Raw genomic sequence first — 13,994 nt, forward strand, 5'->3', positions numbered from 1 at the left:
AGGGCACTTCCCTTCACAGTTAACCTCCCTCTGTTTTATTTGTGAAGATAATGATGCGTACTTGGATTACCTGTTCCTTACCTATTCACTTCTTAATTTATTTTTTAACAAAACATGTCTCTAGGTGAATAATTTTTTTTACTGCTTTACTGCAGTAAATGCATCACATCCTGTATCTCAGAGGACAGATTTACAGAGTGGTTTTGTCCAGCCCCTGTAACTGAAGGTCATACTGAACCAGTACTTCTTTCATACCAACAAAGATAAGAGCCAATGAGCATTTGCTGGTCGCACCATGACTTCCTGCTATGAGCTTAATGTTAACAACCAGAGGCTAACATAGAGTGAGAGAGCTGTTGTTCATCATCCCCACTGTCTGGTTGGTTTACACTCGCACTAAAATACTTCTTCTTTTACCCCCACCCCACCACTTCATATCATGACACCTCAGACCATCACTCTCAACAGTTTGCATCTATTCTGTCAGACATTCATGAGACGGACTGTTACTGTTACACTTCCTCACATCCAAAGAAAGAAATGTTTTCAACGTTGAATCTAATCAACAATAAGTCTCATAAATCTTCATTATCACACTGATTTTTATCACAGTTTTTAAACACTCTTTTGTTTGTATATAATAATAACAATTGACATTGTCTCTATTTCTGCTTGGAACTACCATTATCTGTGCTGCTAAGATAATATTTAAGACTTTCTTAAACTAGACACTTGACTTGAATGACTACAACTAATGGCATTTAAAATAAATACATAGTTGATATGCATACTGTACATGTTGAACTTTAAGTAAGTAAAGAGGTGTTCATTCTAGATGTGGACGTTCATTAACATAGAAACTACACACTGATACAGAGAGGGGGGATACTGAGAGGAAGTCCACACCTCTGAAACAGCAGCAGATAAAAGAGCCAGGAAGGTAACTCTTCACACTGCTCTTTGAAAAAGTTTGGTCAGCTGCATCATGAGCCCATTTAAACGCTAAAAAAATGCTTTGATAGTTACACACAGTACATCAAATTTCAAATTCACAACCACTTAGTAGAACATTACTTTTAAAAAACTATCAAAAGCATGGCTTGTTTCCTTTTGTAAATTAAAGAATTTAATGTGTTCAACAGTTTATAAAAATATCACAGTAAACAGACTGATATGTAGTTTTTACCTTAATTTTATGCTTAATTTCACTCTTAAAGTACAGTAGTTGTCTCAGGTCCTTTGTGTTTCTCCAGTGATCTACTCAATGACCAGCTCCCGAGTGCTCTTAGCACAGTCTTGATAGAAAAATTTTGCAATTTAAATAATTGAAAAATTAGGATATTAATTGTTGCAGTTTTGTAAGTAGAATATACAGTAGACAAACTATTCAAGCATAGGCACTCCATCTATAGAGGTCACGCTGGTTTTGCAGTCTTGCTTTGAGAAATATTTAACCGATTGTTAAGGCTCTCACCAAGTTTAGCACAGAGTGTACTGTGAACAGTACTTTTAGCACATTAATAAAGGTTCAAGTGAACTAAGAAATGACAGGTTTAAAAAAAAAAAAACACCTTTGTAGAAATAGCATTTATATGTAAGTCACAGAGTACAGAGGAAATGACCACAAAGACAAAAATAATAAAACAAGCGAAATTATAAATAATGGGGATTGATTTTCCATCTATTGCAGAAATTCGGCAGGATAACAAACATGCTTAGTCCTTTGATCTATCACAGCAGCAAAACCTCATTACAGAAAAAAAAAGAATTGAAAATATTTGAAATGAGTCTAAATGGTCAAACAACAAAAACAATAAAGGCAACATAAATAAATTATGATCAACATATTACAAGATAACGTGTTTCTAGTGCCGTGAATCAGTGTATTTCTAATAACTTATTTTGTTTTTAATTTTTACTACTGTATGATATTGACCACCACTGTAATTTAGCTTTTTACTTTTTGGCATAAAGACTCGACATTTACTGTTAGAGCACAAATTAAATTGCATATATCTACAATAATCCACCAACAATAGCTAAGAGTGTAACAAAGGCAAAACTCATGCTAAAAACACATTCAGTCTAAACAGTTTCAACATATGGAGAAAACTTAATTCTAACTTTTAAACTCTATACAGTATAGCGTGTATGATACAAACAGACGTGGTACCTTACTAATTTAATCCAAAAGCCTTCACAGCAGTGTAGACCTCGCGCTCTCGGCTGACTTTAAATCCGTTTTTTAATTATGGTAAAGACGACAGCAGTGTCCTCTTCTCTCTAAGAAAAAATATATAATGATGGAGATAAATAACCTTCATGTTTGTTTTCATAAAGTTATTCCTATACTTAAATACTTTACCTGTTGCGGGTTCTGATTAACACTGTTTGATTTCAGGGCTGCAGCAGCTGGAGAATGAAAAAAAAAAAAAATGCAAACAACAGACAGAGAAGAGTTCACAGAGTTTAACAGAGAAACGTAAAATATTCTATTACCATTCCTATCACTCTTGATGGTGCGAATGAGGATGACTATAGCGATCAGACTTATAACCAAGACCACACAAAGAAGAAAAATGATCGTCTTGGCCTGTGGTATACTGGTTCCTGAAACATTAACAAAAGGAAAAAAGTGAGTAAAGGATGTTTAAATTTACCTCGTGGTACAAGTTTAAACGTAAAGTAACAATGGCCAACGGTTTATTGTGGGTTTTATTTTATTTGCCGCATAATTTTCCTTTCTAATCATTTATAGATGGAACAATGACATATTTACCTTCAATTTGCAGGTTTGTTCCATCTCCAAATAAAATCTGTCCACATGTGGCCACAGCACAGTAATAAGTCCCAGCATCAGAGGAGCTGACGTTCTTAGAGAAGCGATAAACACAGCTCTTCACAGAGTCAGATCTCTTCTCACATTCATTATTTCCACCAGTGTAGATGATTTCTGGATGAGATTTATCTGATCCAGGTCTGAACCAGTACACACTGTGATCTCCTGGACACGTCTTGTTGTCAGAGTCAGAGAGGACTGAACACTGGAGAGTCACTGAGTCTCCTGGACGGACTGGATTAGAGACTGTCTGAACAACAGTTGATGTCCTCTCACTGTTTCCTGAGTAATAAAACACTGTATTAGAGGTCTGGGATTTCCATTCACAATTTTAAAGCTTGAACATATACTGTGTAGTTCAGTGTATTAACTTTTTAAGTTTTGTAATGAAATGAGAATTTAAAAAAACATTACATTTGCACTTACAGAACATATTTTTACCTTTTACTAATAAATATTTTGCTCTCCATTCAGACTTAAGGCCCTCTCTGTCAGCACAGTGATAAAGCCCCTCGTCTTCTTCAGTGGTCCTTAAAATGGTCAAGTTGCTCGAGCTCTTACTACTATTTACTTTCAGTTTTGAGTCAGAAAACCCTGGTGCAAACTGAGGTCTGGATTCCCACAATATCACAATTAATTTCATGTTGTCTCCAGCACTCTGCTTGTACCAGTAGAGCTCTCCACTGCTGCCGATTCTATTATGTAAAACACATATGATAGTTGCAGGTTCTCCAAGTTGAACTGTGACCACTGGAACCAGTGAATCTGAATGAAAGGAAAAATACAATAAATTTAAAACACTGTGAAAGAAATCACAAAATCTAAATCATCAAAATATGATGCAGAATGAGCCAGTTGATGTGTAAATTCTGAACTGAGAAAGTACTTTAAACAACACTTACATCCTCGGTGAAGAACAAGCAGTGTAATCCACAATACGAGCATCTTGACATTGTGTCTTCTTTGTTAGAGTTTTTGGTATTTCAGTGGGTGAAGGAGGTGCGATGATCTTGATTGGTCAGATTATCAAATGCTTCTGATTGGTTATCACTAAACAGATTCAACAGTGTACTTCCTGTTACACTGGTCTCACCCTGGTCTTTGTACATCATACAGTATTATTTCTACTTTTGTTTGTCTGGACTCTTTTTCTGTTATTTTTTACTTTCCCAAAGTGAATTTTTTTTTAGCATTTCAGCTTTACATACCATTTACCATTGTAAATGGTATGTAAAGCTGAAATTAATAATAAAATGGTATGGTATGTAAACCATGTATTTTATTATTTTTCTTTTAATATTATTTTCTTTGGATCAAGATCACTAAAATCAGACTCTCATTTACTTGTATTTGTATAGTGCCAAGTCATACCAAGGGACAGTGTTTAAGGTTTAAGACCCTTCAAAATAAACTTTAAACAGAATTATATAGGAAACAACCAATACCACCACTAGAGCAGCACTAAGTGACAGTGAAGAGGAAAAACTCCCATTAGAGGAAGGAAAGAGAACCAGGCTCAGGGTGGGGGGCCATCTGCCTCAACCGGTTGGGATGAGTGGAAAGAGGAGAGAGAAAAGAACAATAAAAAACAACAAGTAGGAAAAACACTTGACAGGTCAGTAAGACCGGTAACTGCACTCTGGAGATGTACAGCTCCAAGGCTGAGGATACCTCCGGAGAGAGGGAGATAGAGAGGGGGAAGCACAACTACAGTAGAAGAAAAAGTTAATGACATGCAATGGTAACTTTTGAATGGATAGAGAAGAATGGAAAGTAGAGGTCCCCCAGCAGCCTAATCTATAGCAGCATAAAAAGGAAGATTTTAAGCCTAGTCTTAAATCCTGAACCTGAGCTGGGAGCTGGTTCCACAGGAGAGGAGCTTGATAGCTAAAGTATCTGCCTCCCATTCTAAACCACACACAAACCACAAGACCTGCATTCTGAGAGCGAAATGTTCTGCTGGAAAATTATGGAACTATGAGGTCTTTAAGATAAGATGAAGCTTGATTATTTAAATTCCTTTCAAGTTTTTACAGGGAGCCAACAGAAACAAGAACATTTAGGAGTAATTTGATCTCTCTTGCTAATTCCAGCCAGAACTTTGGCTGCAGCATTTGGGATACACTGGATGATTTTTAAGCAGTTATTGGGATATCCTATAAGTATTGAATTGCAATTCTCCAGTCTGGAAGTAAGAGAGAGACAGGTGCTTCTAATTTTACCATTATTCCTGATGTGGAAGAAAGCAGTTGTAGAGATCTATTTTATGCATGATGTACAGGAGATTTCCTGATCAAAGATAACTCTGAGATTCCTCAGAGTATTACTTGAGGCCAATATTCTGTCAGAATATGATTAGGCATCATATCTCTGAGGTCTTCAGGACCAAAGAACATGTTCTGTTTTGTCTTTTTATTTTAGGAGTAGAAAATCAGACATCCAGGCCTTTATGGCTTTTAGGCAAGAAGAATGTAATTTTAAAATGTTGCCACTATAATTTTCAGTTCCTCCTTACACTGTTGGATAAATAACAGTTTTCTCAACCTGTACTTTGGGAAACATCCAGAAAAAATGAAAGAAGAGGGATCCCTCCATCAAGATGTGGAATATGTTATGAGTGCAGATTTCTATTTAACCTGACCTACACCACCTCCTCTACACTTTATTATGTTTTGCCAGTCCTAGCCAAAGGGGCAGAACATCTACTGACATTTCTAAATACATCTAGTGTGAAAATTAACTTTTGTTTTACAAACATATAGGACAAGTAGAATAAGAGCAGTAAGCTGATCTGTGTACTCAGACGGATTGATTTAAATAAGAAGGATATGGCTGCATTGTTTTTAGTGTAGAAAAATACAGTAACACACCAAACCCCAAAAAAACACCTCTGACAAAGACTCACTACAACAATATAACCTAATCTATCTTATTTATTGATAGTAATGAAAAGTTCCCATGTACTACTTGAAATTACGTTACATCATAAAATACTCATAGGATGCAAAAGAAATTTAGATGTTAAACTCAATTTGATTGATCACTGCAAATATTATTTATTATTGTGTTTGTTTTTTGTTTAAAAACAAAAAAACAAACAAAACAAAAACTTGCTAAAACAGACATCCATTTATACAGTTTGACCAGAACAAAAAGTGCAGCTTTTGTAGACTAGTTTTTGGTTTGTGGTACTACATTGTTCAACTCTAAGGTTTTTTTTATACTACATTTATTTATGAATAACCATGTTTTTTTTCTCAGCAGAAAATGTTTTGAGATTTTATGATAACGTTAAAAAAAAGGAGTGAATCGATACAAAATTCTGAGTGTCTTAACGCAATGTGGTTGTCTTCCAAAACTTAAAAAAAATATGCTTCCTGAAATTATTGGATAAGAAACACCTACAGTAAACATACTGTACTGTAGATGAACTGATTTGCTTTAATGTAATCATATCAAATGGTAGGCAAGTTCAGAGCAACCTGATTGGCCTCTTGATACTGTATGTCGATGTTTCACTTCACCACACTAGAAGAAATATATCAACTATATCTAACTTTCCAAGTTTTTATAATAATCTTCACTTATTGATACGATGCAACAGTGAATGTGTGCTGTAATCAAAGTCAAAGGTGGTCCTACGAAATATTAGTGTGTGACTTTTTTGTTTTTTAAAGGGGCACTGTATAAATACTATACATGTTGAGCTTTAAATAAGTATAGAGGTGTTCATTCTAGATGTGAACGTTTATTAACAAAGAAAACAACACACTGACACAGAGATGGGGATACTGAGAGGAAGTTAACACCTCTGAAACAGCAGCAGATAAAAGAGCCAGGAAGGTAACTCTTCACACTGCTCTTTGAAAAACTCCAGCTGCATCATGAGCCCATTTGAACACAAAAAAAAAATGCTTTGATAGTTACACATATCAAAATCTAAATTCACAAACCTCTTATTAGAACATTACCATTAAATAACTATTAAAAGCATGGTTTATCTCCTTTTGTAAATTAAATGATTTAGTGTCTGCAAAAGGTTATACAAAATATACAAACAGATCACAATGAACTGACTTTTGTAGTTTTTACCTCAACTTCTATTTTATGCTTAATTTGACTTTTTTAAAGTATAATAGTTGTCTCAGGTCCTTTCTGTTTCACTAATTATCTACTCGATAACAAAGCTCCCGAGTGATCTTAGCACAGTCCTGATAGAAACATTCTTGCATTTTTAGTTGAAAACTGAGAATAATAATTGTTTCAGTTTTGTAAGTAGAGTATAAACAAACCATTTAAGCATAGGCACTCAAGCTATGATAGCCACGCTGTATTTGCAGTCTTGCTTTGAGAAAAATTTAACCAATTAATAAGACTCTCACCAAGTTTACCACCTTAATGAGGGTTCAAGTGAAATGAGAAATTACATTTTAAAATCCACCTTTGTAAGAATAGCATTTATATGTAAGCCACAGAACACAGAAGAAATGACCAGGAAAACAAAAAGAGAAAAAAAAAAGCATAATTAAATTAAAAATTATAGGGATTTTTCCATCCATTTCAGAAATTATGCAGAATAACAAACATGCTTTGTCCTTTGATATATTACAGCAGTAAAACTGTTTCACAAAAAAAAAAATTGAAATTGGAATATTACAGGATAACATGTTTATAGTTCAGTGAATCAGTGTAGTTCTACTAACTTATTTAGTTTTTAATTTTTACTACTGTAATTAATTCCTGCAAATTATATTGTTTAACACTGTAATTTAGCCTTTTACTATTTGGCATGAAGACTCAACATTTACTGTTAGAGCACAAATTAAATTGCATATGTTTACAATAATTCATCAAAAATGGTTAAGAGTTGTAACAAAGGCAAAACTCACTAATTTAATCCAAAAGCCTTCAAAGCAGTGTAGATCCTTATGCTCTCGGCTGCCTTTAAATCCGTTTCATTATTGTAAAGACGACAGCAGTGTCCTCTTCTCTCTGAAAATATATGAAATGATGGAGATAAACAACCTTCATGTTTGTTTTCATAAGGTTATTCCTACACTTAAATACTTTACCTGTTGACATTTCTGATTACCACTGTTTGATTTCAGAGCTGAAGCAGCTGGAGAATGAAAAAGAAAGAAGACAAGAAAAAAACAAGAATGTAGTTTTAGTAACAGACGGAGAAGAGTTCACAGAGTTTAACAGAGAAACGTAAAATATTCTATTACCATTCCAATCACACTTGATGGTGCGAATGAGGATGACTATAGCGATCAGACTTATAACCAAGACCACACAAAGAAGAAAAATGATCGTCTTGGCCACCTGTGGTATACTGGTTCCTGTCATATTAACAAAAGGAAAAAAATGAGTAAAGGATTTTTAAATTTACCTCCTGGTACAAGTTTAAACGTAAAGTAACAAGTGCTAACGGTTTATTGTGGATTTTATTTTATTTGCTGTACAATTTTACTTTTTAATCATTTATAGATGGAATAATGACATTTTTACCTCCAATTTGCAGGTTTGTTCCATTTCCAAATAAAATCTGTCCACATGTGGCCACAGCACAGTAATAAGTCCCAGCATCAGAGGAGCTGACGGTCTTAGAGAAGCGATAAACACAGCTCTTCACAGAGTCAGGTCTCTTCTCACATTCATTATTTCCACCAGTGTAGATGATGTCTGGATGAGATTTATCTGATCCAGCTCTGAACCAGTACACACTGTGATCTCCTGGACACGTCTTGTTGTCAGAGTCAGAGAGGACTGAACAATGGAGAGTCACTGAGTCTCCTGGACGGACTGGATCAGAGACTGTCTGAACAACAGTATAGTTTGATGTCCTCTCACTGTTTCCTGAGTAATAAAACACTGTGTTAGAGCTTTGGGGTTTCCATACACACTTGAAAACATGGAGCAAAGTTTAGTGTATTGACTGGAAAAACACAAGAATCACTTTACGTTTGCACATACAGATCAAATTTTTACCTTTTACTAATAAATATTTTGCTCTCCATTTAGAATTCAGGCCCTCTCTGTCAGCACAGTGATAAAGCCCCTCGTCTTCTTCAGTGGTCCTCAAAATGGTCAAGTTGCTCGAGTTCTTACTACTATTTACTTTCAGTTTTGAGTCAGAAAACCCTGGTGCAAACTGAGGTCTGGATTCCCACATCATCACAATTATTTTGACATCGTCTCCAGTGTTCTGCTTGTACCAGTAGAGCTCTACACTGCTGCTGATTCCATCACATGTGATGGTCGCAGGTTCTCCAAGTTGAACTGTGACCACTGGAACCAGTGAAACTGAATAAAAGGAAAAATACGATAAATTTAAAACACGGAAAGAAATTGACACGATATGATGCAGAATGAGCCAGTTGATGTGTGAATCCTGAATTGAAAAAATACTTAGTATTAAACAGCACTTACATCCTCGTTGAAGAACAACCAGTGTAATCCACAACACGAGCATTTTGACATTATGTCTTCTTTGTTAGAGTTTTTGGTATTTCAGTGAGGGAAGGAGGTGCGATGATCACGATTGGTCAGAACATCAAATGCTTCTGATTGGTTTTCACTAAACAGATTCAACACTGTACTTCCTGTTACACTGGTCTCACCCTGGTCTTTGTACATCATACAGTATTATTTCTACTTTGATTTGTCTGGACTTTTTTCTTTTCTGTTTTGCTTTTACTTTCCCAAAGTGAATTTTTATTTAGCATTTCAGCTTTACATAACAACTGCAACTAGCTACAATAAATACGTCAATTATTTTTAAGGTATTTTAAAACTGCAGACAACCATTTACATAATTTGATATATATACTGTATATTTTTTTAAATTGGTTTTATTTTTATAATATTTTATTTTGACAAAGATCACTAAAATCTGAATTTTCAATTCAATTCAATTTACCTGTTTTTTTTATAGCACCAAATCACAACAGAAGTCATGTCAAGGCACTTTACAGTGTTTACGCTTTAAGGCCTTACAAAAATAACTGTAAAAGGAATTATATAGAAACAACCAACAACCCCACTTGAGCAGCACTAGGTGACAGTGGAGAGGAAAAAACCCCTAGAGGAAAGGAACAGAAACAGGCCCAGGGTGGGCGGCCATCTGCCTTGACCGGTTGGGGTGAGAAAAACGTATAGAAACAAAAAACAACAACAACAAGCAGGAAAAACACGGGACAGGTCGGTTGGACCAGTAACTGCACTCTGGAGATATACAGGTCCAGAGAATGACAAGTACAACTATAGGAGAAAGAAAAGTTAATGACATGCAATGGTGGCATTTGAATGGATAGGGGAGAAAGGACAGAGGAGAGGAGCTCAGTGCATCAGTGGAGGTCCCCCAGCAGACTAATCTATAGCAGTATAGCTAAGAGATGGTTCAGAGTCACCTGATCCATCTCTAACTATAAACATTAATAAGTCTAGTCTTATACTGTATGTAGAAAGGGTATCTGCCTCCTGAACCTGAACTGGGAGCTGGTTCCACAGGAGTGGACCTTCATAGCTAAAGACTATACTTCCTATTGTACATTTGTACACCCTAGGAACCACAAGTAGACCTGAAATCTGAGAATCAATTGTTCTGCTGGAAGAATATGGAACTGTGAGGTCTTTAAGATAAGATAGAGCTTAATTATTAAGTGCTTTATATGTGAGGAGAAGTGTTTTAAATACTATTCTGGATTTTACAGGGAGCCAATAAAGATAAGCTAACATAGAAATATGATCTATCTTGCTAATTCCAGTCAGAACTTTGAATGCAGCATTTTAAATTAACTGGATGGAGACTAAGCAGTTATTGGGACTCCTATTAATGTTGCCACTATTATTTTCAGTTCCTCCTTACACTGTTGGATAATTAACAACTTCAACTTCCATCAAGATGTGAAAGATGTTGTGAGTGCAGATTTCTATTTTATCTGACCTACACCACATCCTCTACACAAAGACCGGGAATCAGGACAGAAGACACAAAAACACAAGAGACAGCACAATCACAGCAATCAGACACATACTGTATGAAAAGGAAGATGTCTATAAAAGTTTTGCATGTTTTGAGAAAATAAAATTAAAGTCTTAAAATTAAAATTTGTGTAAAAATATGCATTAAGTAGCGGTAAGATGGTCTGTGTACTCAGACGGATTGATTTAAATAAGACTGAATAAGTTTTGTCAGACATGTATGAGATGGACTACTGACGGATGTGGTTGTAGACAAATACAGTCACACACCAAACCCATAAAACACCTCTCACAAAGACTCACTACTATACCGTATTTCATCTGTTTTATTGTTATTTATAAATCTTCCCATATACTACTTGAAATTATGTTATCCATATGGTTATGGTTATGTTAACTATAAAATACCCATAGGATTCAAAGGTTTAGATGTTAAACTCCATTTGATTGATCCCTACAAATATAAAAACAAAACAAAACAAAAACTTGTGGTTTCTTGTGTTGAAATGTGCTGATGCTGATGAAAACACATGAATTGATACAAAAATCTGAATGTCTTAACACATTGTGGTTGTTTTGTGACACTTCTTCTCACATTCTGAATCATTGCTTTTAAAAAGCAGAACAGAAAAATCACAGACGTGATGCTTCCTGCAATTATTGGACAAAGAAACACGTACAGTAAACATGCTGTACTGTAGAAAGTAAACTTTAAATAAATAAAGAGATGCCAATTTTAGATGTGGAAATTTATTAACAAAAGAAACAACATGAGACAAAGATGAAGGTTTTTGGGAGGTTAGTTAGGTTGGAAGGGAAGTTAACACATCCAAGAAGATATTAGAACACTTACAACAAATGAAATGCATAAAATAGAAACCTTTGCCAACAGCTTTTAGTAGAACATAACTAATAACTTTGTTTATTTTGCATTCAATTTATTTTATTTTTCCTTTTGTGAACAAACTTATATCTTCTTCTTCTCTTTCGGCTTTTCCCATCAGGAGTCGCCACAGCGAATCATCCTTTTCCACCTAACTCTATCATGGACATCTTCTACCCTACCACTAGCCAACCTCATGTCCTCTGTTAACTTATGTTATTCAGTATTTGCAAGAAATTTGTATGAACTGTGAAATAAATGTTGATTACAATTATGGATTAAACATTGTTTAAGTTCTGCTCAAGCATGTAACACACAAAAAATATATACAGTATTTAAATTTTTAATCAATTGGTAAATTCAGTGTTTGCATAATTAATCAATCACAAAAGCCCTGACGTCAGTGTATATCGTCTCTTCCTTCATTTCTGCATTTCTTCTTCCTGCTTTGCCGGTTTTCCTCTTGGTGAACTTTGGTACAGAATAAACCAAAGTGTCCTCATTTCTCTGAAGAAGCAAAGTGTAGACCCAGATTTTTATTTAAATAAAATAGATAAAAGTTGCTGATAACTTTTCAAGCTACATCTACAGCTTCCTTACCTGATGTTGTTGCTGATAATCACTGGTTGCTGCAACTGCAACTTAAAAAAAAATTAAACTGTATAAAATGCTTCACTGTACTTAACTATTTAAAATGTTAAAATTATACAGTACTACTGTGACTCAAATGAGCTTAGCTTTGGGCAAATTTTTAAAGTAACATCAATTATTGAGTAATTTTATTTACCGCTGCAACAGTCATATGAAGTTTTCATGATGACACTAACAAGGACGGCAATAGTGATCAGACTTATAGCCAAAGCAACACACAGCAGAAAGACAATTGTATTGTCCTGTGTGTCACACTCGCTGACAACTGAAGCATAAAATACACAAAATTATTACAGAATTAATTAATTAACATTTGACTGTTTAGGTGATGATCAATATGAAATATAAAGAAATATGATATTGTTACCTTCAACGTCCAGTTTTGTTCCATCTCCATATAAAATCTCTCCACATGTGGCCACAGCACAGTAATAAGTCCCAGCATCAGAGGAGCTGACGGACTTAGAGAAGTTGTAGACACATTTCTGCAGAGATTGAGCATCTGTACTCCTCTCACATTGATCACTGCTATTTACTAGGGCGTAAATGTAATTGGAACGAGATTCATCTAATCCAATGCTGAACCAGTAAACACTGTGATCTTCTGGACATGTTTTCTTCGCAGAGTCGAAGAGAATCGAACATTGGAGAGTCACCAAGTCTCCTGAATAAACCGGATCAGTTGGAGAGTCTTGAACGATGGCAGTGATATCTGCTTCTGGCTCTGGAATTCAAAGACACAGATTTACTCAGAAAAGACAGGAAGGGTGTTTTTTTGACATTTTTGGATCATAGTTAAGCATGATTTATTTAAAAACAAATAAATAACACAGTTTTTACTTATTTACCTTTAATTATTAGAAATGTTCCTTTTAAGAAAGTGATGTTAAAACGATGTGATTTCAGACAGTAGTAAAATCCAGTATCACTCAGCTTTGTTTTTGGAATATTCAGGAAAAAACTTCCAGGCTCTTGTTTTGTTGTAATGCGAGAAATGACATTCCAACCATTATAATCAAAGCTGTTTGCTTTAGCCAAGACTTCAGGCAGGTTTCCAACAGCAAGCTTAATCCAAAAATAGGTTTCGATGTCTGTAGTTATCTGGTAGGTACATGTTAGAGTCACATTTTCTCCAACAACAACAATCTTTGTTGCAAAGGTCTGATTGTCCGTGCATCCTGAAAAATAAATATAAAATGTATTAACATTTACAGATAAATGTACATGTGCATATCCTATCTATACAGAAGATAACAATATGCTACATCTAGTAATAAACGAGTAAATAAGACTTTTCTACATGTAAAGTACTTACGCCCATCTCTGAGTATCAGCAGTAAATAAAACAGTATGTACATTTTTTGTTTTTGAGGCTGCAGTTAAATTGGACACTATTATAAGCTGATTCTCTTTAATATAATCAAATCAAATGGGAGGGAACAAGTTTAAAGCAACCTGATTGGCATCTCCTTACTGTATGTCGGAGTTTCACTTTACCACATAAGTGGAAATATATCAACCAAAACTTTCCAACTTGAGTTCATGTATCTGACACCTACAGTAAGAGAGATACTGTAAAATAAAAGAACCATTATGTTTTGAGTTTTTATTTTGAATCTATGATTTCTGACAACT

General features: G+C 34.9%; 3 protein-coding genes across 3 annotated transcripts; all 3 read right to left on the bottom strand.

Annotated features, from left to right (window-relative positions):
- Positions 1 to 2,332: 2,332 nt before the first annotated feature.
- LOC113160960 (signal-regulatory protein beta-2-like) lies at positions 2,333 to 3,784 on the bottom strand. The gene is made up of 5 exons (XM_026358425.1): positions 3,742 to 3,784; positions 3,281 to 3,604; positions 2,780 to 3,121; positions 2,500 to 2,610; positions 2,333 to 2,412 (listed from the first exon to the last, which is right to left on the bottom strand). Exons 1-5 carry the CDS (start codon positions 3,782 to 3,784, stop codon positions 2,333 to 2,335), a joined length of 900 nt encoding a protein of 299 aa, XP_026214210.1.
- A 4,143-nt stretch (positions 3,785 to 7,927) lies between these two features.
- On the bottom strand, positions 7,928 to 9,314 carry LOC113160961 (signal-regulatory protein beta-2-like). Its single transcript, XM_026358426.1, has 5 exons — positions 9,272 to 9,314; positions 8,831 to 9,145; positions 8,351 to 8,698; positions 8,082 to 8,181; positions 7,928 to 7,958 (listed from the first exon to the last, which is right to left on the bottom strand). Exons 1-5 carry the CDS (start codon positions 9,312 to 9,314, stop codon positions 7,928 to 7,930), a joined length of 837 nt encoding a protein of 278 aa, XP_026214211.1.
- A 2,553-nt stretch (positions 9,315 to 11,867) lies between these two features.
- Positions 11,868 to 13,717, bottom strand: LOC113160962 (signal-regulatory protein beta-2-like). The gene is made up of 5 exons (XM_026358427.1): positions 13,675 to 13,717; positions 13,208 to 13,537; positions 12,727 to 13,083; positions 12,309 to 12,624; positions 11,868 to 12,215 (listed from the first exon to the last, which is right to left on the bottom strand). Exons 1-4 carry the CDS (start codon positions 13,715 to 13,717, stop codon positions 12,488 to 12,490), a joined length of 867 nt encoding a protein of 288 aa, XP_026214212.1. The 3' UTR covers positions 11,868 to 12,215; positions 12,309 to 12,487.
- Positions 13,718 to 13,994: the final 277 nt, after the last annotated feature.

This window comes from Anabas testudineus, chromosome 10 (assembly GCF_900324465.2).
Source record: "Anabas testudineus chromosome 10, fAnaTes1.2, whole genome shotgun sequence".
Taxonomy (NCBI): domain Eukaryota; kingdom Metazoa; phylum Chordata; class Actinopteri; order Anabantiformes; family Anabantidae; genus Anabas; species Anabas testudineus.

What these genes read in the sequence shown, in the direction of transcription:
- LOC113160961 (XM_026358426.1), bottom strand. Translation starts at nt 9,314, where the DNA reads ATGCTCGTGTTGTGGATTACACTGGTTGTTCTTCAACGAGGAT. An exon ending in AAAATATTTATTAGTAAAAG is followed by an intron (nt 8,699 to 8,830) that starts GTAAAAATTTGA and finishes TTTATTACTCAG; the next exon opens with GAAACAGTGAGAGGACATCA. An exon ending in ATCCTCATTCGCACCATCAA is followed by an intron (nt 7,959 to 8,081) that starts GTGTGATTGGAA and finishes TTCATTCTCCAG; the next exon opens with CTGCTTCAGCTCTGAAATCA.
- LOC113160960 (XM_026358425.1), bottom strand. Translation starts at nt 3,784, where the DNA reads ATGCTCGTATTGTGGATTACACTGCTTGTTCTTCACCGAGGAT. An exon ending in AACAAACCTGCAAATTGAAG is followed by an intron (nt 2,611 to 2,779) that starts GTAAATATGTCA and finishes TTAATGTTTCAG; the next exon opens with GAACCAGTATACCACAGGCC. An exon ending in CATCAAGAGTGATAGGAATG is followed by an intron (nt 2,413 to 2,499) that starts GTAATAGAATAT and finishes TTCATTCTCCAG; the next exon opens with CTGCTGCAGCCCTGAAATCA.
- LOC113160962 (XM_026358427.1), bottom strand. Translation starts at nt 13,717, where the DNA reads ATGTACATACTGTTTTATTTACTGCTGATACTCAGAGATGGGC. An exon ending in GCTGATACTCAGAGATGGGC is followed by an intron (nt 13,538 to 13,674) that starts GTAAGTACTTTA and finishes TTTATTTTTCAG; the next exon opens with GATGCACGGACAATCAGACC. An exon ending in AACATTTCTAATAATTAAAG is followed by an intron (nt 13,084 to 13,207) that starts GTAAATAAGTAA and finishes TTTGAATTCCAG; the next exon opens with AGCCAGAAGCAGATATCACT.